The sequence below is a fragment of the Cynoglossus semilaevis genome, chromosome 10, assembly GCF_000523025.1.
Source record: "Cynoglossus semilaevis isolate Cse_v1.0 chromosome 10, Cse_v1.0, whole genome shotgun sequence".
Classification (NCBI taxonomy): Eukaryota; Metazoa; Chordata; class Actinopteri; order Pleuronectiformes; family Cynoglossidae; genus Cynoglossus; species Cynoglossus semilaevis.
In genome coordinates, this window is record NC_024316.1 from 8,656,609 (window position 1) to 8,684,067 (window position 27,459).

Consider the following 27,459-nt stretch of genomic DNA (forward strand, 5'->3'; position numbering starts at 1 on the left):
AAAGACACACAGCTGATGATTTTCTAAAGGGCAAAATTCAGACACAATCTTGATGATATTTGAACACAACACATTTAGTGGGAACACATACCAAAATGTATCAGGTAATAATGAGCAAAGAGATAAAGACAGTCTGTGAAAAATAAACCACAAATCACTTATTTTACAGAAAACCTACATTAAACAACACTATTTTTTATAGAGATTCATTTTTTATAGAGATTCAAAAAATATTTTACAGATTTTAAATTGATGAGATTTTAAAGAATGATCTACACTTTTATGTGGAGGTCTTTTTTGTGCAAATGCAAGCCCACAACATTAATCTCATGGTTTGGCAAGCAGCATTCTTGATGTCAGTTTAGTTTCTAAAGCATCAACAGTGGTTTGTTTACAGGCCCAGGATACTGTTGTGCTTACAAAGAGAGTTTACTCAGTGCTTAAAAAATTATGGTGTATGCAGTTTTTGCATCTTCTTCTCTATGTGGTGTATTGGGGTTTTCCCTGGGCACTCCAGTTTTCTCTCATAGACCAAAAAAATGCAGAATCAGTTAATCTGACAATAATTGACCAAAGGTATGAGTGTCAGTCAAAATTATTTATACTATTTGTACTATACTTTATATGTGATTCTGCAATGTACCCAGCCTCCCAACCCCCCCAAAATGTTTTATATCGATGAATAACTGCATAAAGAAAAGAGTAGAAAAGATTTTTAACTTTAACTTTTTAATAATCTTTTTGGAAAGATAGACTGCAAGTTTTTTGAAAGTATTTAGTGTTTCTGTTACTGTTAGTTCTTTCACAACAAAATCCTTTTTCACAATAAAAACAAATTGTTTTTAGGCAAAGAAATTAAGTTGTCACTTAATTAGTTGGCTCATCAAAGATTGATAGAGTATGAAAGCAGTCATAGGTTTCATCCCTGTTTTACCAAGTAATAAATGTATTAGTGTACAAAGATCACCTTTTCAGCCCTTGGAGCTCATATATAATGTCGAACCATCATGGCTGAATAATGTTATACCTTTAAAACACAACAAAACACTAACTAAGCACAACTAAGTGAACTTTAGTTTAACACCATTGAACACACACTTGTGTTAGTAACAAACTCATACACTCATTGGTACCAATCAAAGCTGAGTGGAGAAAAGAAGAAATCAAACATACCTTATTGTAAAGATTTGATCAGACCTTGGTGCAAAAGAGCTGGCTATTCCCATACTTTTCAGATGAGATGAAACCAAGATTCCATTTCAAGCAGAGGGCATTTAAAGGATAAAGTCAAACTCGTGTAAAATCCAGAAGAATTATAAAAGATCCTCATGAGAGTTGTCACAAAATGAATTGATTCAGGCTTTGCTCTCTCTACGTTTCTCCAGCAGTAGAATTCTGCTTCAGAATAGCATCAGCTAACGGCATGTCTATTCAGGTTTCTAGGTTCTGCATCAGTAAACAGTCGTACATCTGACTCTTGGAACCAACTAACATGTAAATCTTGGCATGAGACTGAGACTCGGGGCTGTTCTTAGGACAGACAACAGCTTTGAACCTAATCCACAGACAGCAGGGCTGTCAGAAAGCAGGCTACTTCAGGGCAAAGCATAGAGCACATACAACTGCCTGTGTGTCTGTGTTTGCTCTGTACATTTTTTTTTTTAATTGAAAAACTGAAGCTCAAGAATAGAAGAAGTAGACAAGATTAAAAAAAACAACGTGAGCTGACAATAAGTAAACAGGACTGAGTCTAACCAATGTGCTTGTTTCGTTTCATAAAAACACAGCCTGTTGTTTTTTTTTGGCAAAGGCAAATTTGGTAAATAGGTTTTTCAACGGATGAACATTTTTAATCCTTCTTGACTAAATGCCACCTCTCTTCTCAGACAGGATCAGAACAAGATGAAAACAGACCTCCTGGAGTCAGTCAACAGTCAACCAAAGATTACTGGTCAATGTGGAGTGTGCCACAAGACTTGAGCACAGGCCCTCTGACCTGGGAGAGGTTGTTGGTGCCTGTTGGTTTTAACTGACACCAGTGCTAGAGAGGTGCCTAAAGCTTAACATTCAACAAATGAGAAAACTGAAATGTGAGCAAGTCTTTATGTGTTCAATACTGGGTTTTCTCTAAAGGATGTTTTGAACACTGTGTCGTTTCATAAGAAACCTAGCATGTGATGAAACGGTAACAAGTTAAATTAATTTTCTGAAAAACTGCCCCCAGACATTAGCTTTAAAACAAGCATGCTGGATTTGAAAAAAAAAAAAAAGGTAAAAATAACTGGACGAAAACCAGTACCAGACAGAAGCATACTTCAACATGCAGATGAAACTAATCTATATCCTCCCTAAGCCATTGTAATCAATACCTTAACTTATAAATTCCAGGAAAAAAATAGAACTATGAAAGAGTAGTAGACAATGGTGATGTATGTGTGTGAGTGGGGTGGTTCCTCTTGGTGTTATTATGTAAAGCACTTTGAGATGCGGCCTGTGAATGAAAGTGCTATATACATAATGTTTATATGACTGATTGATTGATTGATTAGTTGGTTGAACAAAAATAATTGTTTAAATTGTGAGAATATACAGTGACCTTGCAGTGTCTTTGGTTTGAAAACATTGGAGTTGATGTTGAGAAGTGTAGCTGTAGACGCAAGAGAGGGATTAGGCCCAGAGTTGACCTGATAGGTTCCTGAGGGAGGACTTATGTGTTGTTTGTGAGTGGAAGATCCGCTTAACCAACTGCATACCAACCATCTCCTCATAAACATATGGCACACACATATGGTCCTGAACACGCACATGCTCAACAACAACAACAACAACAACAACTAGTGCACTGGACTTTGAGCCAGTCAATAGATGTTTAAAAGTCAAATATAGAAGAAACAAAACAACACAATGTATTAGTAGTCAGGGACATTGGTTCAGTTTGTATTTGCTTTGGTCACATGTGAATTAATAAATGTTTTATAGTAAGGGTTGTTATGTAAATGTAGAAGGACCAATTGCTCCTCCTGGGATATTTGAATAGACAAACATTACTTTTGTAATGGAGTTAAATCCAGAACGTCCAGTTTTGCATAGACTTCTATCAGACCACAACTTTCTGTCAGGCGTCATACGTAAAATAACACAAAGGTAGGTTTTAAATGTAGAAGTTAGCACTGCAGAAGCAAATCTGAAAAAACTGAAAAGTCACTAAAAACACAGGATTAAATGAGAGTCCCCGTTCCCCTTGGCAGACCATAAAAATATTAATTTTCCGAGAGCAGTGTGAGGCCACATAAAACCAGTCCAATTGCAGCAATGAGCCCCAAGGCCAGAATGTGGACATGTCTGTGTCACAGAGGATGGAAATGTTAACATAATACTGTACACGTCCTAAATATTAGTGTGCTAATCTATTTCAATCCCGTCTAATTAAAAAGGATCAGAGGTGTAAAGCAGAGTACATCCAGCTCATGTCTGGCTCATAACGGTGCTGCTCAAGTATCAGCTTTCTGCTGCACTTTATGTTGATGACAACATCTCAGTGCTCCCCCTGGCCACTAATAAAGTCTCCTACAGTATGGCTGTAAACTACAAATAGATCTGCCCTGTTTCAGTTGCCATTAAACCCTCACACATGTTTAGTCCACATGAAAGAAGCCCCTTTTAACTCTGCAGCCCAAACCAGTCTCCTCACATTTATCACTGCTGGCAAAACATGAAGTCCCACTTGTTCTGAAACTGAGCTTAATTTGTCTTTTCAGGCAAATATCAGAGAGTCTCATGACTGCCAAATAATAAATCAGTCTTTAGAAATACTGTCAAATGTGGGTCAGTGTTTTCAGAGAAATAAGGTTGTGCTGTGTTTGATACCACAGACTGCACAGTGCTCCTCTATGAATTATCTGATGAAGAGGGTAGAGACTTTCATGTGATGTTTTCCCAAAATACACGAATCAGTTTCGGTGTCAGACAGCAATCAAAACAAATTGCTAATGTAGTTGATGAAAATACGCAGACAGAAAAAAAAAAAAGAATGTTGGCCTCATACAGATCATTTCAACATTGCAGTAGGTGTTATTTTATGAATTGCACTACAAAAATGTCTTACTTGTTTTGCTTTTGTTACTTTTGGGGACAGACAGCCATGACAAACATGTGTTTTTTCTATGGATGCACCAAATATTCAAGCACTGAAAATTTTTAGGCTGAAAATAGCCCAAAAGTGCATTTTCAAGTTATGATAACGCAAGCCAAAAAATCACGGCCAACATGGGCTCGTCTGAAAGTGCCAACGTCTCCAGTGTGGACGTATTTTATTATATCTGAGAAAAATCCACGGATAGTGTTTGCAAAATGTGTGATGCTGAAATTTAAAAAATCTTAACAGGGGGTGCATCTGCAACCAAGAATTTCCCCAAGTCGGGTTTAATTTATCATCCCGATTGCTATGCTAAATATGAGAGGAAGGAAAGCCTATTTGCGCAAATTTTTCTGTCCGCATCACTGCATTAAACACAGACACTTCCTTACAGGTAAAAACATCTGTGATATCAAGGACAGCTTTGCCAGCTGTAGCTTCAACAAGTGGTTTGTCGGTTTGATGAACACCAAAAAGTGTGAGGAAGACTTCTTTCACCTTCACAGCTGTAATATGACTTCAGCTGACTTACATTGTTTTGGGCCATTTATGGGCCTCAGTGTAATGTTCAGACACCATGGAAACAAGTCTAACCGCAGTTACACTGTAAAGTAACTGAAATGAAAACTATTTATGATTTAGGAGCTATGATGTAAAATAGGATTATAATGTTAGAATTGTCGTCTGTTCCAAACCATTCAAAATACAGGAAGTCTGGGTCATACATATCACCTCATTAAAACAGGAACAGGCCATTAAAGCGACACTGCCTCAAGCAGTTGGTGCTTCATTGTGAACTGATGCAGAAGAGTGGATTCCAAAAATGTTGACACTGCCCAACAGGTAGAAGCGTCGTCACAAATAAACAGTGTAATACAGACTAACTTTACAGAGTAGGTTACAAATCTGATGGTCATCCTGTCATCCAGGTCATTTTATCTGAACCAGTTAAGTAAAGTCCTGTAACAACACAAATGCTTATTTTACACTAACACTCGTGGCTTGCAGATGAAGAATATTATATGGTTGCATCATCGCTGCTGAAAATGAAGATGAGTTGAAAACATTCAAGCCAGTAGTCAATGACCATTAGAGTGTATTCCTCTGTGTTGGTCTTAAACATCTGACTTTTAAGAGCTTTTCATGCACTGGAGTCATAATATAGGCAGTCCTAAAGCAATGCTAATGATGTAACACTGAAAACATATATTAAATAGTGAAAACTCTAATTAAACTTGATTATCAAATATCAATATACAGCTCTGCTTATTAGCAAAGTTGTAAGGGCTAAAATAGGGCTGTTTTGTTGAAAAACAATAACACATCCACTCTGTTGATTTTTACAGTGTGATATATCCATGTGTATATGTAACCTCAGCTAAGCCAGTACCCCTAAAATACACAACCAATATATACTGCTCATGGCTAATTAAGTGAGAAGAGATGCTGTATATATAGACACAGTTGACACCCATTTACCAACAGCAGTAAACACAACTGACATCTGCATTTAGACAACAGTGCAGTCAACCTCGTATAAGGTGCCCAGTGATAAACAAACCAAGTAACTTGAGTGTAGATGCAGTAATGGATCACAACCTTATGTTAAATTAATGAGGATCAAGTGTCCTGAGGAAGTACTCACGGCTGGGAGTGTGCTGTCTCGTAACGTTCAAAGGCGTGGCTTAGGTCATGCTTGTTGTTCATGTAACACTGGGTGCACAGGTCATAGTCAAAGCACACCTTGCACTTCCATCGCATTCCCATAATGCCATGCTTCTTGCAGCTATCACAGATGATATTCGAGTGACGGACACCTGGATGAGAAGAAGACACGGTTAACAGAAATGTACTGGTTCATATAGAATCACATCCTATAAAAGGCAAGAGGAAATACAATTATTCTACCAAATGATGTTGAAAATGAGATGTGAAAGAACTCTGGCCATAGCAAATATACTCCATGTTCTCATTTCCCGTTTCTTCTGCTCTATTAGATAGAACACTGGCTTTTGAAGCAGAAATGTATGTTTCTATATAATGCAAAAGGCTAAAGTCCTGTAACAAAAAATATGCCAGTAAATTCCAATATAGGGTCTGAGGATGAGATATATTATCTATAAGAAGTCCATATATTAAGCCCTAATCAGTTCAGAATATGCTAAGATATGATATTTAAATAAGAAATATTTGCACAAAACCATGCTCCTCTCAACTCAAACTCAAACCCCCTCAAACCCAACTCAATATTTAGCTTTGGATAATAATGAGGTGAGAGGAGTAGGAGATGATCATGAATGTAGTATTTAGTCGTACTAGAGATCTCTTTAATCATGATGAGTGGAAGGCAATAAAGGCATTTAAATGGTGCACAGAAGGAAAACTACATGCAGTCTTCAAGTATCTTGCAATACCTTTAGAAATTCTTTCTTTTTTTAAAGTTGCACCTGTGGTTAAATTCACAGAAGCACAAGTTATCACACTATAAGTGTGAAGCCTGTAGTAGCTTTAACCCAAAATCCTTAAATAGAAAGCAGCTAAGTCTAGACAAAATATTCACAGGTTACATGTGAGATTCTTACCGATTTGCGCATTATCGTATAACAGCAGGTCATAGGCACCCTGGTAACCTGTGCGGTAGTTTGTTCGCGTGCCACTGTCCCATTGCACAACCACTGTCTTGTCTGGGGTGGTTGTGCTCCCCTGACGACCAATCTCCACTACAGTGCCCACGTGGCCCTCACCATCATCCTGGTTTCCCCACTTCCAGTCCAGGCCACGTACCACGCGCATGCCCACCTCCATGCTGCCTTTGTCAGGGCCTGGCCTTGGGGCAGAGCACAAAGGGCGGGGCCTGGCAGCGCTGTCGCTCCTGGACTTCTGGGGCTTATGGTGGGTGGGGACAGCTTTTGCCACTGAGACTGCAGGAAGGGCTGGCACCACGGGTGTTTCAGGGAACAGATCAGGAGAAACTGAGAGAAAAAGACAAAAGTTCAAAGAGTAAAATACAACAGCAAAGATATAGAAGTTAAATTTATTTTAACTTCTTCCACTGAAAAATAACAAAGCTTTTGTTGTACGACACATCGTAACTCTGGATGATTGAGTGGCATTTCCATCAAAAATTACCCAGAAGCAAATTTCCACTGCAGTTTAACTGTACAGAATACCATAGATTTTCTAGTGCCCTTTTTGTTTCAAAACATATCTTTTGGCAATTTAAATTTTAATACTTGCCAATAAATGTCACAGCTTCAGTGGGACTGCCCTTTTTTAAACCACACTAATCAAAAAGCCTGTATGTTGCCTGTCAGGCACTTAAAGTAATACATAAAGTTAGATATAATGAAATTATAACAACTTAAAGTTACCAAAAACCCAAATCAATTAACTTAATTAATTAAAGTTAACTGATAAAATAATTTAAAAAGAGCCAAAATAAACAAAAAAAACAATACATTAACCCCAAATCAGCTGAAATGCTGTTTTATAATGCTGCACTAGCTTGATAACACAAATGCATTTTTAATACACACAGCATTCATCAGGCTTTGTCAAAACCCAGAAATGTCACGTGCAGGCATCGCAGGAAGCAGGCAGGACCCAAATGCAGTACTGGTGAGACTCTTTCTGGTGCAGGTAGTTTTATTTTCAAAGTGCAAGGCCAAAACAACAAAAAAACTCACTTCTTCACAAGACCAGGAATAAGGCATAAACTAGACAAGGAATAAACTACTAAGTACAAACTAAGAACTCAAATGACACACTAAGCTGAGCACAGGAACAGATACAATGATCCAACACAATCACAATGATCCAACCCGGACAGAGTGAGGGAGAGGGGTACATAAACACAGGGAGCACCAAATGACACAAGTGAAACTAATTACCAACAGGTGAGTGTGATCCCACAGATAACCCCACAAAGACAACAGGAAAAGGAAACAGACAGACATGACAAGAAAATCATAAACACACACACCACACCTGCACTGTGAGACAGCACAAAAGCCCACATAAAACAGAGTAAATACAGCAACAGTCAAGAGTTACAGTAAAAGCCCCTTCTCTGGGATCCTTCCCTGTGTTTGTCAAAGGGTCAAACATTTGACCACATTCACTAACAGATGGTGGTTGTAATCCATTACAACCCAGTTTACAAGAACCACACATCTAAATCACAGTCTCCATCCGGTAAATGGAGACAGGGGAGATTTTATATTATTTAATGTGGTTTTAAAAAGCATGCCTATAAAAAAAAAATCTTACAACAAGTACAGCCTGTGTCTATCAAGCAATTCACACATTGACTTTGTATCTATACCTTTTAACAAACTTGTGAACAAATGTCCCCAACATGCAACACAACAGTTTTGCAAACTTATCAAAATAACACTGGCATTCTGATATTTTAAGGCATGTAGTGATCAAAGGAGGACAATGACTTCTTTGCCTAATTGTTTGCCCCAAATCATAGCTGGGTCTCAGTTATGTTATGGAATCATGTCCCTGTCTGACAGTGAACAGGCAAAAAAGAGTCTATGACTGATAGACACCCCTGCTCTACTGGGTGTAGACGGAAGCAGAAATGCTAAGCTGATCCAGACCAAGATATGACACAATCATTTTTGTGAGACTACAAATAGAACAATGATTAAGTGACTGTTTTGCCAACAGGAAAAAATACTGATCTACCATCAACCTACAATCAACCTACCATCAACCTACCGAATGAGAATTTGACCTATTAATTTAAACTTTTACAACAGCTACCTACACATTCACAAAAACTTCCATCTGACTCACTTGGCCACTTCCACATTGGTGTAGAGTTAATTTAGACCTGATGAGAACATATACCCGCAACAAATGAATTAACATAAAACAAGCTCTCAGTGTGCAAAAAATAACCATTTATTTATCAGACAAAAGGACAAAGCAAAGAGTTTCCAGCAATTTTTACCAACAAATTTACCAGAATTCTGTTGACAATTTATTGTAATAAGATTTGGCAAGGATTGAAAAACTGATACTCACAGTATTTAAAAGGGTGTTTTGTCCATTAAATTTGTATAAAAGACTTGAGCTGTTCAAAAGGCTATGGCCACTGTTGACTCTTTGTCCTTAAAAAAAACAATGAAAACTTCATCTTGAGTGCCTCTGTACCTTTACTTACATCCTTAATGTAAGTAATAATTCAAAGTGAATATTAAATATCAATAGACTTTAAAGATGAACTGTGGTTACAAAACATAAATTTTATCATTAAACAAACATCTTGTTCCCAACAAGTACTGAGCAGTGTTCAGTGCTATTTGTATTACTATATTTACACTGCTGTGTTGACTTAGCCTTCCCTATATGATGCATGTAAGTTATCTGCAGCAACAATCAGGTCAAATTCCAGAACTGAGGCCTAAGACCTGATGACAGTATATTCTCAGTGTCTCCTTCTCTCAAACTGGTGATGGCGCAATAACAACTCCTTGTGTTTAATAGAGTTACTACTTTAAATACCATCTGCTGCCCCTTTGTTACTTTTTCAACAAAAAAACTGTTAAATAAAATAGTTTACAATCTTGCCATAATCAACATTTAAAATAAGGTAGGATGCTGTCACAAATGGGCAAAAAAAGAGAATTCTAAGAGTTAGTAAATGTTAAGTAGGTATTTAAATCTATACTGCTGTTTAAATTTCAAATAGCTGTATGTGACGTGCAAAAGGCACCAAGATAAACTATAGGACCAATTATAAAAGCACAGAACCGGCCTAAAATCTAAAATCTGCCCTGATTCAAAACTAAGCTACAGGTTAACAAATTTTAATTTAAAGTATGTGGTTGATAGTGAAATGGTAGTTTAAATATAGTTAAGCACATGTTTTAACAGAGAAGCAAACTAAGAGCACACGAGCTAAACACAAGTGTAAGTCTTCCAGAGGTGGACTGCCATGTGCCTGTGTGTGTGCATGCGTGTGTGTGTGTGGATGTGTCTATAGCAGCCTTGACCAGGCCACCTGTGTCACTGAAATGTTGCTGCCAATCTGTGAGCAGGGCCTGTACCAACAGATGGACTGGACTCTGTCCTACACATTGCTGAAGGCCAATCACAGAGATGATGTCCAAGTTTTTTCACACATACAACCAAATGGATGACCACAGTGTTAGCATACTCTAAAACAATCAATGAATATATTCCATGTACTGTAAAATCTGATATTTTGTGGGAAGCGCAATTTATATTTTCAAACTGATAATTTTACATCTATAAAGAAATACATGTTTTTTGTTGAAATCACTGTGAGTAATTTTGGTTCATTTACAAACAAATGCCCAGTTTCTCAAAATGGAAACATTGTTTGATTAACAACCATACAAGAAATGAACAGAAGACATAACAAAAAGTTCTTTCTTTTAACAGACTAATGAACCTGGTTTATACAGTATACAAAAGATGATTCTGAACAGATTTTTTGAGTTTATGGAATTAATCATGCAAAAGTAGTGAGTGAGGTATAAGCACCAAAACCATGCCTCCTGTGTTTAAGATATAGTTAAATCTGCCTTTGAAAAAATTGATGACTAAAATTCTCTCATATATAAAACAAACCAACTTGGAAGCTAGCACCTTGCATGTGGTGAGCATCCTTGACAGAACAGACGTGAAAAATAGAAAACCCACATGAGCGTGGCAATGGCATTGAGGTTGAGGTTAGTTTGGACCGGTGACACGAAATGTCTATCAATCAATATCAATGGCGCATGAAACCGCGTGAGAGACAGTGTTACATAAGACCCAGGAGACTACGGACATGGAAAACTTCCAACGTGAAGCATCCACACACACACGCACACACACCTTTGAAAAAATATGCCTGAGGTCTGATCAGGCCTTGTGGCCTAGCCCCAATTTAATATCTTATTATTAGAGACTCTTTGTTTGTGTAGGTTTTTTTGTGCTGCAGCCACAAGTCCAACAATAAATGCTTACTAAAGTGTTATCTAACCACTGACTCTGTGACTTTAGCCTCATCAGCTCTAATATCAGCCTGCTGCAACTGGTTCATGTCAGACACATCTGGTGGCCAGAGGACTCTGTGGACAATCAATAAGGATCCTGAGCACACAACACATTTACAATTTGTGATGCAGCAACTAGGGTAATAAAAGCGATACATCCAGCCTTCTGCTTTGGCAAAGTAGACTTCCCTAATGATTACTCACTCCAAAACAGTTTCAAATAACACCCACATCGCCAGAGTTGCACCAATCAGTCCAAGTATCAAGTATTAATCTGCTATTTAATCCTTCAACAGCTATTTTTTTAAATAATGTATTCATTGTGATACAGTTTTATGGAAAGAAGACCAGTTAAGTGATTTTTTTCAACATAGTCAAGACAAGACCAACAGACTAATACAAAAAATATTACCCATTCAAATCTCATTGAATTTCATCACTCTATTAATAAAAGCTACTTTAGTCCTTGATTTCTCATGGCAGTAAACATATTTACTCTTCAGTTCCTTCAACAATGTATTTTATGGAAAAATATAAAGAAACCAGTGACAAAGAAAAACAGTGATTTATGAACTGTATAAGTAACAGCCAGCTGCAGCCCCTATACATGACAGAAAAATCATGGCTTGAAAACTTCCTCCAACCTCTTATTGTATCCAAGAACACTAACTGTACATTTGACAAAAAGCAAAATGTAACATTTAAATTAATTTAAATCCAAATACTTACTTCCCATTATTTTCAGTCCATTTTTGTACATGCTGCTGTACAGGTCCAGGGGTAGAAACATGTATTTCCACAACCTTTTCCTTGTTCTTTCCTACAGCTAAGCCCACGGGATGGTCTGACATCCCAGGGTACTATGGAACTACCATCCTGCTAACAGGGGAATGAACCCTAACAGGCAAATACTAAGTATTTGGATGGACATGAACTTTGCTCTTTGATATTGAACAGGCAGTTTGTTCTTCTGCTTTGATGTAGTGTTTTCCCTGCCTGCTAAAAGTTACCTATGGACTGGATAAGACTTTTTACATTCTACTGTATGTAAAAAGACACAAGAACTGACTGAGCATGGTAAAGATTTTACAAAGGAGAAGTTGTAATTTCATACAAAAGGCACTGTGTGTATGAGGTAAATACCTCACTCTGTATAAACACAAGGCGTTGTTGTGTCACATAATAAGCGATGAGAGTGCGCTTTGATCATTTCTTGTGTTGTCAACTCTGGCTTTTCTCTTTCAAGAAGGGCCAAATTCTTGCACCTTTAGGTGCAAACTGCAAAATGACCTTAAGTTAAACGTCAAGTCAAAAGTCATAAAGAAATCCAACACTGGTACTAATGTTTCAGGTTCTCACATATAGTCTCCTGGACAAGGATGGATAAGATTAAAAACATTTAGTGTATGAGAGAATAAACTAAACACAATTATGATTCTTTGCTACATGCTATGCCTACACTAAATGATTAAAAACCTCCAAGTTCATGGTCTTTCTGTTTATTTATGATGTGTATTCTTGTGTCTCAAAGATGCCTTCAATCAAAGATACACCGAATGAAACAATGGAACAATATGTACGTAGGGCTTTGGTCAATGTTGACAGGGTGACCATGTCTACCTGCTTCTCCAGTGTGGGAGGAAGACCACAGCAAACCATACAACAGTGTCATAGTAAAACACCTTTTCATTCCAATTTTACAGTAAGAAATGTTTAGATTAAAATGATCTGCATTAAGACCACATTAACCCAGTGAAGTTATTTGCAGGACAAGTAGGACAAACCATTTTGTGTGTGACCATCAGCTACCAAACCAATACAAACAGCAGTCAGGTTTTCAGCTGCCCTCTTGATGAGTCTGCTAGCTCTACTACACTGCAATGACATGTGGCTCCACTGATTTGACACAGGCAAAGACTGGATGGATTCCTCGTTGTCTTTGCACATGATCTTTTAGTCTCACTTTAACGGTAAAAGTCAGAAAGCCAGGTAGCTATGACCGCCTGATAACAACATAAGCAGCCATGTTTCTCTTGATAATGACAACATTACAAATGCAATATAAGACATTCTCATTCATTTACACTCATAAAAAAGCCTTATTTGTATCTAAATATGAACAGCACCAAGATGGTTTTCATGGGTGAAAATAAACAAGACTGAGACAAAACCCTGGAGAGAGAAAGCTTCAGTGGTATAGGTGGTTTACCTGTTGGTACACTGATGTGCAGCGGGGTAAAGAAAGAAAGCGATAAAAATAGAAAAGCAGCTCCTACACTTCCTCGCTAAGAAAATCCGTCAGAGAATGAAAACCACTTCTGTTGGCAGTGTGGTAACACCAGCTTCCATTATAACAGAAAAAATCATCCTCCTCAGGGCTGGAGCCGTGCGCTCATGCACTCCCTGAATGAACCAACTGAGCAGTAGGAGGGGATGCAGGGAGCAGGGAAGAAGGTGTAGGCTGAGGAGGCGGAGGAGGAGAATGACAGTTGGGCTGGTATTCCAGAGATGTGATATACAGCTGCGTGTAATGTCCCGCTGTACATGCGTATGACAAAGGCTGTAGAGGATCAAAGCTGAAGGAGGAAAAGGAAAGAGCTGTGCCTGTAAAGGATGCAGTCCGCGTATAGTCCTTTGTGTGTTGTGTCAGCAAGGATTACCATCGTGTAGGAGGAGGAGAGAAGAAGAGAGGGCGAGAGAGGAGAGAAGGGTAGCCAGGGAGCATGGCTGTCCAACGGGCTCTGCATTCAGTTCGATGTTCTACTGCTTTGGTGCTGAAACAGGCCAGTGGGCTTTGCTCTGCACAGGACTCCTCTGATGCTCTGCTCCATCACCGGGGGAGGTGATCACTGTTTCACTAGATGGGGGATTTATAAAAACATGCGCATTAAGCACTAGGTGAGGATGTTGAGGATGTACAGCTCTCTCTCTGTCTTTCTCACAGCCTGAGGGGACACTGTTTTCTCTGCTGCCAATGAGCAGACAAGCAAAGGACAAGAGGGGAGGGGAGAAGGACATACAGTCAGAGGGGGAGAAGGGTCTGGGGTTGTGTGAAAAGAGAAAGGGGGGAGGGCTTAGCTGGCATATTGAGTAGGTGGGGATGCTACAAAAAAGGGTGGGGGTGAAGAAGAATTTGATGAATGGGCACCTGCCACAACACGCAATTCTAGTCAACAACTGGTTCCTCCCACAACTGCTGGCAAACTGGCAATAATTATCTATATATATAATTATCATATTAATGTGGAATTATGGGTAAAGAAGCAATAGTTGGTTCAAAACAATTTATTAGGAATAAAGACAGAAGACGATTGGCTTTAAAGTGAAGCTGTGATTTGGCTAATCAATGCTTGTCACTTTCCACTGAAAGCTGTGCTGGCCATCAACAGTACAGTACAGCCGCACACACACATGCACATATACACACACACACACCCACACACACACACACACCCACACACACACACACACCCACACACACACACACACCCACACACACACACACACCCACACACACACACACACCCACACACACACACACACCCACACACACACACACACCCACACACACACACACACCCACACACACACACACACCCACACACACACAATGTACAACTGCCTCCGCCAGTGGATGAAAAGCTAATGAATGAACACAGGCTAAGGAAGCAGCTGAGATGAGCTTATAATAAAGTTTATTACAGCACTTGTTAGCAGCTGCTCTGAAGCTGATCCTGTCCATGTAATAGCAGTATTGTTCCTAGTAACAAACACAGTGCAGCTCTAGCCCACACACACAATATAATAATCTAACAATATAGAACTTTTTTTAGCAACCAAACACCACTAGCTAGGAAATTAATTAGTAATAACACTTGTAACTAGAAGTCCTTCAGTAATGTAATTTTGTGCATGTATTAAATATGAAGAATCCTCTTTCGAGGAGTGAGGTTGTTTTGTCGTTGTTGTTTCGTTGACACATTGTTTCCTAGTGCAGTGCTGTTACAGGAAGGAAATTACTTCTGCAGCAGCATTACTTACTAGCAAAAGTATTTCTAAGTAGTTGTGAGTCTGATATAATGATAAGATAATAGACAGGAAAATATTTTGTTTTGACCTAAACATTTTACCAACAAAAATATGTTAATTAGATCACAAAACCAACCACAGCAAAGATAACTCTTTCCACCTTCTCATTCATAAACACAGTAGCAGCAAAACAGTAACAAACATTTGAATAAAAGCAGCATTTTACTTACTATGTTTTTAAAATAAATGTCCAACCATACAGCACAAACCAAGGCAGGTATGTCTTAGGTTTAGGACCACAGTTGAATGCGGCTCCTCATCCTAAAATATTTCTTTTAATAGTCCCAGAGGCAGGAATAAAAATTAGTAAATCCACAAACCTACAGTTCTCCTACATACCTGTGAACTAACAAAAAAACTAGTTGGTAACAAAATTTGTAAGACTTGTAAGGATAAGTAAGTGTAAACAAACATCAGCAGTTTCTATAAAACTGTTGCCCTTAAGAAAATGACTGAAACTCCTTTCACATGACCAACTATACATGAACTGACGAAATTTTTTCTCAAATGTTATTTGCTTTTTTGTATTTAAAATGTCTTACCATGAGAAGTTCCACACAATATTTCCCCCATTTCCTCCTAGATGAGATCACCTGCCTCTCGGAAGCGCCTAATTATTTTCCTTGGTGTGGACCAGAGGACATGTCAGGGCCTGAGACTGTGATTTTGATGTATAGTAAAAGCCAGTAATAGAGTCAACAGGAAGAGACAACTAGCGGGAGCAAATGACTCAAACCTTTGGTGTCCCATGTAGGCGTGGCCAAAATTAAGCTTCACTGTGTCCAACCACTGCTGGGCTCTGTTTCATCACTGCTACCACCACCACCACCACAGACATGACAGGTGGAGAGGGTTAAATGTCATTTTGCAGTTGCAACTCAAGGGTGGGAATCAACTCTTCAAAGCCACAATCTCAGCACCCGTCAGTACATATGTGAGCTCAGAAAGCAACTGTGGCCACACACTTGCACCGTCATCAATTCGGCTTATGGCTGAAAATAATGAAATCTCAAAAACAGATAGGAACTTATTTATTCTTATATTCTATATTCTTATTTATTATGTGTGTAACAACACAAGCAATACACTTATAACTCTATTATTGTCCGAAAAACAACATGGTATGCTACTTTAGACTAATTACCAGTACCAAAACCAGTCGCATGCTTTGTTCAGGGTTACAAGCAGCCATTGCTGTATTGTACTTTCCATTCCCAATTTATTTTCTATCCTTTATTTTTATCATATCATATCATTAAAATCTCTGGATCAGTGTCTGGAAAAATACTTTTGCTCTTTGTTTATCTAACAGCGCCTAAGAAAACATTTTCGGGACGAGATACTAATTAATCCCTTTCAATGTAACCAATTCATACTCATTTCTAATGTGAATTGGTTAGTGAACTAATTTTGATGGCCACCATGTTGTAAAAATAACAAATTGATTTGTTTGATGTTTCCAGACAACAAATGGCCTTCAATTAACCAGATGATATTACTAAGATTTTAAAATTTCAGTCATATAAAAAAAATCAAAGCAGCTATTTCATCAAGGATTAATCGATTAATTATTGTGTATTTCTCCTCTGGGGAAATCCATAAAAGCTTAACTTTTGCTATCGGCACCTTTGAAAAAAAATCAATGACGTGTGAAAAGCAATCACCAGGAAAGAAAAGAAAATCTATTAATACAAAAAGGTAGTAGATTGGTGCAGGGACTGGAGTAAATATAACAGACTCTGGGACAATAATATGAGAGTGGCTGTGAAGATTTGATTTCTGATTTTATGAATGTAAAACTGATTAGCTTTGCATTGTCTTACAAGACAAGATAAATGAAAATTATTTTTATTAAAGATTTTCTTCGAGCTTTTTAAATAATATAGATAGATGGAATGACATTTAATACAATCTATTAAATAGTAGGCACCAGATGATTAGAGGACAATCAAAAATGTATGTGCTACAATAAAATGTAAAAAATGATGGTTACGTCCAGGCTTTGGTTAAAAACAGCTCTGCAAGTCTTTCTCTGTAAAGAGATTATATATGTAAACAACAAGTGTAACAGGCTCTTTCAAATAAATATTAAGAATACCGGTTATTATAGACCTGTACACGACACGGTAAAAATGCCCAAGCCTAATTTTATTCCATAATCTGAACCTGTGTCACAGATTTTCCCCACGTAATAACATACAGATAATAACCCGTTTTTACAGAAAAGACACCTCCCACTTTTCACCTAACTCGAGTTAGCTTCCTGGCTAACACCCAGTAACATGTATACGTTTTTACTTGTGTTAAGGGCATCAAGCAATAAAGCCGAAACTGGTTCTTCATCTGGCCAATATAACTGGCAAGTGGAACTACATGATTAAAATGACCGAAACAATGGTACGTTTAAGGCAAAACGTATCGGTTCTGTTAAAAAAATAAACACGTTTTATGGCCCAGGTGACAGCTCCAAAAAATAACGTCTGACGTCACCAATGATCCTATCAACCTCTTATCACCAACCACATTATATTATATATTATATTCTGACCAGAATATTTTTAACTGGTCATGTTTCTTCTTTACAATTGAGGATTTGTGTCATATTTAAAAGTACGATAAAAAGTATTAGTTTAGACGCTAATTTGATTCAATTGTTAAATAGTATTTTTACTTGGCTCCTCATTATGAGGTGATGATAAGACTGTACGTACCAAGAGCCTGCCTCTTTACATGGACGCTAGTAAGCTAACTCACGTCTCCCCATCCTTTATTGAGATAAAAAAATCACTCTTCCGTGGCTGTAGCTACTCACCGAGCCTCCGTCAGGTTTAGTAACTTTGTGGTTAATTGTAATTCCGTGTTGTTGTCCTCCGCTAACACTGACATTACGTGTTTTAGGAGCGGTAAGTATTCACAACAGAGAGCGGCTCTGCAGCACACAGCCATGACAACACGCCCATACATTGCGTCACGACGGCGCTGCCTTCGCTTGTCGCTCGAAAAAGTATCACAGTACAGTAACAGCAGTGATAATGTTACAGTGGATACAATTTGGCTTATTCTACGTCAAAGTTAAATAAAGATAAAATATATTCTATATAAATCAAGATACTTCCTTTGCTCGAAATCGGAACAGGTAAGATGGAGGCAAACCCCTAATTACCTACATGTAAAAGTGGAAACTGTCACTGTAACAATAATATTAACTATATTAATTTAATATTAAGTATTCTTAATATTATTAAATGTGCTCAGTTACACCCAGCCAGCCAACTACAGCCATAGGTTTCATTCAATACAGTTCTTTAATCAAATTATTATGGCGTTACAAACATTTTAAGTACAAATTACCTTCGTACAAACTTTCTTCTGTAAGTATAGTATTGCATAGCTTGTATTGTAGAACTCCTGCTGGCCCAGGAGCCTTTAGTACGCTTTATTGTTTTGAGTAAATGCGCCGCTAAAGGTCTTATTAAATGTGAAAATGAATCACATGTGTTCCTCACAAGTACCACGGCTTAACAACTGAAAAAGTATGATACCAGATATTTCTCTAACAGCACAATTTCACTGTAGTGCAATAATGTTAGAAATTCTCGATGCAAATTGTGAGCTTTTTCAAAGATTTTAATTGACTTTACACAACATACACAGTACAAGGTTGGAGTAACAGAATTATGTCTCAGGGCTGTAGGTGGAAACCACAAAAGCCACAGCCCTCCCATAAATATAGAGGGAAGTGAGGTAATTACTAATGAGGTCAGGATCTCAGTAACAATTAATTAAAGGTTTCAAGAAAACTATTTACATAATAAATCACCCCATCAATATTCTGTCAGTTCCAAGGCCTCTGTGCTTCCCGCTGTGTTTCAGTAATTTTCATCACTGGGGCGTTGCAAGTTTATCATAGATTTAATGAAGAAATTGCTATATACCAGCGGGTACAAAAAGTGTCCTTTAATCACTCAGTTTAGGGTCCAATTCCAACTTAACACGTTTCTGGGCAAGACAATTAAACCCAAATTCTGACTTCACTTGGGCTCCAAGCAAAGGTTAATAAGATATAAAAACCTGAAACAAAATAACAAATGTGGAATAAAACTAACCCTAAAGGGCTCATTTGAATGTGATATATTACTGAATAATAAAATCGTGTACTGTATGTAGTCTTCATATTCAGTAGCAATTGCCGTCATCCGTGCAAGCTTAGTTTGTCAAATACCGCCTCTTACTGACATAAACATGTCACTGCATATGTTCTTGTTTATTCCCCAGCACACTTTTTAACGCTTTCTACAAATTAGTGTATTTCACAGAAAAAAAGCATTATTCATATACAATTCTTTTTTGTGTGACAGTATTCTAAAAGAGGACAGTGAAACTCCTATCTTTTACTTACATTAGGTTGATTAAAATTGTTATAAAGGAGCTGCCACCGTATTTAAATCAATCTTTCCAGAATCACATCCACTGCAGAAGGTTATGTTTATCTTCAGTTTAGTTAACAAAACGTATTTCTTTATTCTCAAAGTTTAATTTTCAATAAAAAAGTTATCACTCTTATTTAAATCAGTATTATTCACATACAATTGTAGTCGACAATAAATGACAGTGATACATTGAACATCAGCAACACTGACTTTTATTATAATCTGTGCTATTTGGCTCTTCTGCAAAAAATGAAAAATCAATTGTGTTTTTCTTACAAACAGAACAATGCCAAACATATAACATTTACTGGCATCATATTATATAACAACCATTTTGCAGAACTGCTTATATGGCAAATGTAGAACTATGGTCTGTTGTTAAATAATAAAAATCTTGCCCACTTCTAAAATATCACCATTTGCTATTTAACCAAATAATTAAAGCAGGCCTAATACTGAAAATAAAATGCTTTGGGTGTCAATGCAAATAAACTAAACATGAATCTCCGATCATATGAAACTATAAATTAAAGCCAGTGAAATGTTCACATAACTTTGTACCATCACAGGCAGTCTTGTGATCTAGTGTTAAAACAACCAATGTTTCAAAGCTGATCAATCATAATAATGGCAGGCTGCCAGGAGGTGCAAGGATGATACCAAATACATAAAAAAGTCCCATGAGGAGGTTGAGCTTGGCTGTCTTCTGGGGGATCTTTGCATAGTAGCGGCTACGAAACTGCCTCTCCAGTGGGAAGGCCATGGGCAGGGTAAGCAGTGGGAGAGCCATGCTTATGGTGTAATGTGTGGCGAGGATGCAAAACAGCACATAGGGGACAAAGAGCAGGATGTTGTAGAGGATGTAGGAGAGCATTGGTCCAATGAGAATGGCCAGAGTGACGATGCCTGCCTGCTTGTCAGAGTCCATGTCTCTGGTGTTGTTGCTATGGAGGATGGCTTCTGTGTTGAGGGCCAGTGGAATGGCGTAAACCAGAGGCAGCACAGAGAGATATCCAACCTGAACTGCATGAGCAAACATGACAGCCAGAGGACCAAACGTGATAAGTATTACCACATCTCCCAGAGCCACATACTTGAGACCAATACCTGTAAAGAAATAGAAAGAAAGCCACGACTCACTACCCCAACCAGAGAGTTAAACCATAAGCAGATAAACAGACTGAATGGGAAAGAAAAATATTTTATAACAAAAAACTCCCACAAAATTTCTGTTTTTTTAACATGTGGTCTTAAATGAAAAAGATTGGGATGAACTGCATCACAGCTTTCTGGAATAAATTAACAAAGTTTCGCAGTTTTGCAGCACGTTTCTAATCCTGTAGGGCTTTGTACTACAGCTTTTCTACCCACTGACAGCACAGGTGCTGGGGGGGCACAAATAACCCACCAAGTCTAGACTCAACCGACATATGCCTCATCATCTACAGAATAGTTATTCTAGACTATAATGCAATGCCACTCTGTTATTTTGGTCTATAGTTTCATTATCTGGTTACAACATTAAAGCAGTGTCAATTACTGATAATTTTGTTAAACAAATAGGAGTGTTACTTTTAACATATACAGCCATTTAACTCAATATCTGTGTTCATTGACAGATACCCATCATTAAATTGTGTGCCACGCATAGGTAACCATAACTAACAGTAAAAAAAATTTAGCTGTAGGATATCTTTCTAGTTAGTATTTTAAAACAAAGTTCATTTAATTTGGCCTTTGTTAAATCAATCTGTCTATTCACTGGATAAGCTGGATCAGACTCTGTGGTCTGCATGCGTGAAAGAATGTACATAAATTCTTTATTCACTGGGGTGGCTGTCAGACAACTTATCAATAATCAAAAGATTAAAGTTAATCATTTACTCACCTCCAGTGTATAAAAATGAGCTGGAGAGGCCTCCAAAGTAAATCAGGGCTAGATGCTCCAGCCTGAGTGTAGACAGGAAGTAGAGCAGTGTTGCACACAGACATCCCAGGGAATATAACAAAGCACCAAACATTACTACATCCTGTGGCGCCAGTATTTCGTCCACAAGAGTTCTGTCATCGCTTTTCTTATGATCAATTCCTTTAGAAAAGTCATAGTAGGTGTTAACAAGGTTTCCAGCACCATGAACCACAAGCACAGCCACTGCACACACCAACAGGATAACAAAGTCCACGGAGCCCTCCAGTTTATATGCCAATGCGCTGCCAAGGGCCACTGGTGTAAGTGAAGCACTAAAACTCCACGGTCTAAGAGCTAGCACATACGCTGCACATTTTTGTTTGACATCTGAGGCAACGCGGGCCATCCTTGACCTGCCGTTGGTGCCCAAAGGATGACTGTTTACGTTATTCACAGCAGTCTGCCACTGCTGCCCATTGTGACCGTTTGACCCAGTCAGAGCATACGTTTCTGCCCTGCTTTGTTTATGCTCCTTGGCCATTTGGCTGCAATGACTCTTCAATACCTGCAAGGTTTCCAAATATCAGAGTTTGGCGTTCCTGTAGAAATAAAAAGACACAAAGGGTGAAATCAATAGTTTGAGACAACACCATTGGGCAGGAACTAGTCGTTAAGTTCCCACAGGTTTTTCCATTTGCTTGTAAAAAATGTAAAAACGTATCAATGTCAAACTCAGTGTGTTTTTCTAAAAATCTTGTTAACTTTACAAACCAAATCAATTATGTTTTCCTGACAAAGTGAAGACAAAAAACATATTTGTGCTGATTATTATTTAGTTTAAAAAATCAAATCAAGAAGAACACTGAATGGATACAACAAAAATAATAAGCAGTTTATAAGTAACGGAATGAAGGTTACATTCCTTACAATGATTAAATATTAAAGTAAAATTACCAGAACACTAATTGAGAAAATATCTCAGATTAATCTCTGTTGACAATCCGTTAAAAAAGGTAGCTGTGAAAAATATTTTACAATTCCAAAGTCCAGCATGTTGTAGTAGTGCTGTGTATGAATCAGACAGACGCCACAGACTGTTGTCACACGGGTGCTGTCTAACATAGAAGACGGAAAAGTTCATGTGTAGTTGGGCGTGTTGACATCTAAAACATAACACATTTACATAATTCGTCGGTAAATTGACACTCTCCAATGTTTAATGTAGCCCCACAAGTGGGAGCAGCGGTGGGAAAAACGAATGAACTACAAGCTGACTACTTAGATAATAAGATTAAAGCTAACCTGTTAGCCCTTGAGCAAACGCAGTCTACGCTAGCAGGAGATGCAGCTCTTACCAGTTATGTCATTAATATCCACATCAGCAGAGGGTTTTCTCGATTTACAAACATATTTCCGAACTAATAGACCTCGATACAGTGAGGAGGAGCGGTCGTGAAACGGCTGACACGTCAATTTTGAGAGTTCATTGCTGACTGGTTACTGAGCATTCTGTCGCTCCCTATCCGACGCCATTTCCTCCTCCTAAATCGCAACAAGGAACTGGTCGTTGAAGAAACGGCGTTTCCAGCACATTAGTTCCGCCTTGTGATTCTTTCTCTTACTGTATTTTAAAACGCGTTTCACATGTTATCCTAGGTATTAACATTACACTGTATTATTTATGTGCACAGGCCTTCCCATACCAAAAAAAATTATTATTATCGACAGATAACGTATAATACATATATTTGACCACATAAATGCAAATTGTCTACTATATTTGAGCAAACATGATATTGATATTTAATGCGTAAACACTTACGCATTTGTAATATATGTACACTCACCACAAATTAAATAAATTTATAAATAAAGTATTTAATTTTGTCTTCATGTACTAATGAACTTTAAACAAAATCCGAATGTGTTTTTTTCCCAATGTTTTTGCTGTAGTTATGTAGTAATTCAAATAAAACTGCGACAAAAAAAGGTCTGAGGCAAGAGATAATCACTGATCAATAGCTATATTGACAGAATGCCCCAACTAAATATAGGAAGAGCTCTATTGTTCTGTCCAAAACATAAATACTTAAATAACCCAAATAAATTCAACATTGTCGAATAATTATATCAGAAAAATAGTTACTGACAGTAAAAGTCCCTAAAAGCTGTGAGTTGCAACTTTAATTCCGACCCTCAGCATCACCTCACAAACCTTTAAAAGTCATGATCATCAAAACCCATATAATTTTGCTTTAATTTCCACTCTAGCGGTTTTGAGGCATGTGGTTTGATGGACAGGGCGCGTTTGGTTTTCATTAGATTGTCTCGACGCTGACCCCCTGCCCCGGTTTGCAGTAACGTGAAACCAGGCCTCTGGCAGGCTGTGGCGCACGTGCGGCCGGAAAAGCTGTGATGCAGTCTGCTGCTGCTCCTGTCTGCTGCTGCTGCACTTACTACATCCGCTGCTCCACAGGCTGGACTGCGCTCCTGCGCAAACCCAAACAAGTCACAGCACATTACCGAGCAGTGCAATGGCCAACTAGTAGAGGAGTGAAAGACATGCACGGTACATCTGTGTAGTGTTCGCCGAGGGGATAATAATTATTTTTTAGTATTATCATTTCTGCTGGAGGTGTGATATCGCAGCCATGGCATGCTGTCAGAGTCCCAGAGGAGAGTGGAGCGTCGCTCCTGTGCTGGCTGTGGTCGCGCTGCTCACGCTCCTGTTTGCAGGGATGCAACAAACCACAGCGTTTCCCTCCTGGAGGTTAGAGGTATGTCGTGATCACTTTATGACAGCTACATTCACAGTGTCAACTCCTTCCTCTTGTCAAATATTCAACGAATTGGGATATGCAACTTTTAAAGTTCCAACTTTCATTCTCTTACAATCTCATACTACAACAAACCAAACCTTATTTAGAATTATTACAATTTAATATTTATCATGTCATCCTGTGAAAATGCAAAGCAGTGATTATTTGGATTTTGTTTATTTGTGAAAACCAAGAGCCTCCCGAACATTCGGGATAAAAGTTTTGTCATTACACAAAGCAGTAAAACTGTAAAAAGACAAAAATTAACAACTTTATTAACCCCCGCTTGCAACCGTCTCTCATATGTTATAGCAGTGCTAAATACTATCCTCAATAATATTTTTTTTTAAAACTAAATGGATACCAAGAAATAAAACATAAGAAATAGCAGGATTAAATATACAGTATATAGCCTAGTGTAAAATGACAGTTATTAGAAAAATAACATGATAAAATGACCGAGTCAAGATAATTACGTCACAGCTGGAAAAAACAACAGTCATAAAATTCATTCATTCATTCATTCATAAAATGTCCTTTTGTTGTTTTTTGCTCCAAGTGTACAGCTTTCAATCCCTTTTATCAGTGATGCCAACAGTTTGAGGGATCATTATGTAGTTTCTTAAATTATCTGATTTAAAAAAATCACATTTTTTATGTGTATTCACGTGTTGGTTAATATTAGAAAGTAAATGTATTTATGTACCATAATGTCTCAGGAATTTTCAGAAAAATGAATTAACACCAATCTCTGTCAGGATTATACAAGGCATAGGTTGTGCACACAATACACTTTTTATTACCTACAATTTCATAATGACACATTTTTCATTTTTTCAACATGTTTAAGAATTTTTTTAACAGTTTGGATACATTTAGAGATGTGTGTGTGTTAGAGCGTCCACTGACTGACAAGGTTTGATCTTAACCATATATTTTAGTCTGACACGCGTATGGCTCATCAATACTCCTGCCAAGGCTTCAGATTAAATTTGCAGTGACTATAAACTAACTCATGAAACACTAAACACAAGACTCCAGCGTGTCTGCCAAAGTCCAGAAAACACATGCAGCATCAAATAATGACCCCTATAAAAAGTGCGGTTAGAATTATTATAGCCAGAGACATTGTCTGCTCCAGCAGCAGCCGCAGCAGCAACAGCACTGAAGGACAACCTGCCAGAATGACTGCCTCTGTTTCACTATTTTGGTTAGGAAATGAAGGAAGTTCTGTATCTACTTATCCTGACTGGGCAAAGCAGGACTAGTACCCAGAGGATGTGGTGTAGAATACAAAGTGGAGGGAGTGGCTGTGATATTACCCTAAAACCCACAACAAGAGTTTCCACTGTATAGTAAGAACAAGCTGAAGCATCAGGAGTTTTTTTTATATCTTTTGTTTATAGGTCGTAAAACCATTGTCTAAAATGAGGCATGACAAAGAGTCTGTCAAGTTCAAACAAAGAAAAATATAGTTGTATCCCTGTCCAGATGTGGCTGGTCAAGTTCATCCAAAAAACCCAGATAAATCAGATTAAGGTCCAAGTACATCCTTACTGGACTGTTCATGCATCTACCTAGCAGAAGTTGCATAGCGTAGCATCAGTTGTAGTATAGGAGCATTAAAAGACCGAACAAAGTTGTCATCAGCCAACACATAACACACAGATTCAAATAAGAAGAGTCTGCTATTATTATTTAACGAATGGAAGTCGAGTTGAAGAGCTGAGACGTAATAAGCTAATAGCTAACACAACATCCACAATGTTCTGTCCATAAAAACTGGTTAAGGAGATGCATACTTCTTCTATTGTAGTACTCTTGTAGCGTCACATAGTTGTGCATGAAAACACATGAGATGGAAAATAGCGTTTGTTCGCAGGTGTCTGCTGCTCCAGTAGTTTTATTTTAATTCAACTTTATTTTCAATTGTACGTCAAGCTCTCTAAAGCCCAGAACTGTCTCCTGGGTTCACAACCACAGCATGTGCAGCCTTTTCATCAAATGCTGAAAAGTGGATTTATTACTTGAATCCATCTTTATGAAGAGTGAGAGATTTTATCAACTGCTGTGAGCTCTGTTATGGAGCATTGCGGCCAAGATAAACCACAGCCTAACTTAAGTCAGAATATTTATGAAAGCAATATAATGCAACGCACCCATAATCAGGCTCGCAAAGCAATAAAAATAGTCCATAACCCAGGTGTGATTGTTTGGAGTCAGTGTTGCCCATGTTCACGTCGAATATCCTGCCCATGAAAAGTATCATATTTAAAGTTGGGAGAACATTTTTACTGCTCATCACTTTTCTTTTCCAAGAAATGGGATGGCTCTGCAGAAATATCTTTCACATGCAAAATGCTGAAATGATAGCACTTGAGGACAGTTTTAACTGCCTGTGTATCTAATGTGGGTTAATGTCTGCAACCACAAAAGACGAACATCACACAGAGACATTTTAAAAGAGCAAAGAATGTCATGCATAATGATGAATTCCACGAAAAGCCAAATGAAAGACTTTGACTCCATCCTCTTTCAATTAGGGTTCAGTACAAATAACAGATGTCTGAGGAGTCTGTGCCTGACTTCACTTCACACTGCTGGGTGATTAACTGAAGGTTTTTCTTTGTCCAAGGAAGAAGCTTACACCACTGTGTTGCTCATCGGGATACGCAAAGAGGCCCGATCACAAATGCTCCACCTGTCCAGAAACAAGCGCTACACCCTGACACCGGAGCAGCTCAAATGGGACAAGTTTAAACTCACATACAAGTATTCATTTGAAATTACTCTTCATTTATTCATCCCAGCCAAATTTGATAGTATTGTTTTTTTGAAGTACTTTTTTGACATATATACATGTACTCTCTGAGTGCCAAATTCCACACACTGAAAGAGAAAATATCATGTGTTCCCCATTATTGAAGCAACTGAAAAAAACAACAACTGAGACTTGAATAACTATCATTTTCATAAATATAAAAATAATAATGGTAGACAAAGGTGTCTACCCCGAAAAACTCTGTCTCTATCAATAAAGGTCGGTGACCCCTGATAT

The 27,459-nt window shown here is 38.0% G+C and overlaps 3 protein-coding genes across 5 annotated transcripts in view; 1 reads left to right on the plus strand and 2 right to left on the minus strand.

Annotated features, from left to right (window-relative positions):
- The window catches only part of mib2 (MIB E3 ubiquitin protein ligase 2), a 30,882-nt gene extending 18,825 nt beyond the window's left edge, over positions 1-12,057 (minus strand). The window contains exons 1-4 of the mRNA XM_008318622.3: positions 11,884-12,057; positions 6,718-7,107; positions 5,781-5,952; positions 1,500-1,518 (exon numbers count right to left, since the gene is read on the minus strand). Of these exons, the coding sequence (XP_008316844.1) occupies positions 1,500-1,518; positions 5,781-5,952; positions 6,718-7,107; positions 11,884-11,944 (642 nt within the window). The 5' untranslated portion in view covers positions 11,945-12,057. The remainder of the gene's footprint in view (positions 1-1,499; positions 1,519-5,780; positions 5,953-6,717; positions 7,108-11,883) is intronic.
- A 7,801-nt stretch (positions 12,058-19,858) lies between these two features.
- ubiad1 (UbiA prenyltransferase domain containing 1) lies at positions 19,859-23,145 on the minus strand. 2 transcript variants are annotated; one of them, XM_008318621.3, is made up of 3 exons: positions 22,938-23,145; positions 21,562-22,181; positions 19,859-20,780 (listed from the first exon to the last, which is right to left on the minus strand). In XM_008318621.3, exons 2-3 carry the CDS (start codon positions 22,121-22,123, stop codon positions 20,293-20,295), a joined length of 1,050 nt encoding a protein of 349 aa, XP_008316843.1. In that variant the 5' UTR covers positions 22,124-22,181; positions 22,938-23,145; the 3' UTR covers positions 19,859-20,292. The 2 variants fall into 2 exon arrangements, with proteins under 2 accessions (XP_008316843.1, XP_024915336.1); XM_025059568.1 differs by having other exon boundaries at positions 22,885-23,145.
- An 839-nt stretch (positions 23,146-23,984) lies between these two features.
- mmp23ba (matrix metallopeptidase 23ba) overlaps positions 23,985-27,459 on the plus strand; it is a 9,106-nt gene continuing 5,631 nt past the window's right edge. The window contains exons 1-2 of one of the 2 annotated variants that reach the window (XM_025059203.1): positions 23,985-24,359; positions 27,041-27,173. In XM_025059203.1, the coding sequence (XP_024914971.1) occupies positions 24,239-24,359; positions 27,041-27,173 (254 nt within the window). In that variant the 5' untranslated portion in view covers positions 23,985-24,238. Of the gene's footprint in view, positions 24,360-27,036; positions 27,174-27,459 lie in introns of both variants that reach the window. The other variant, XM_008318619.3, reaches the window with a different exon arrangement.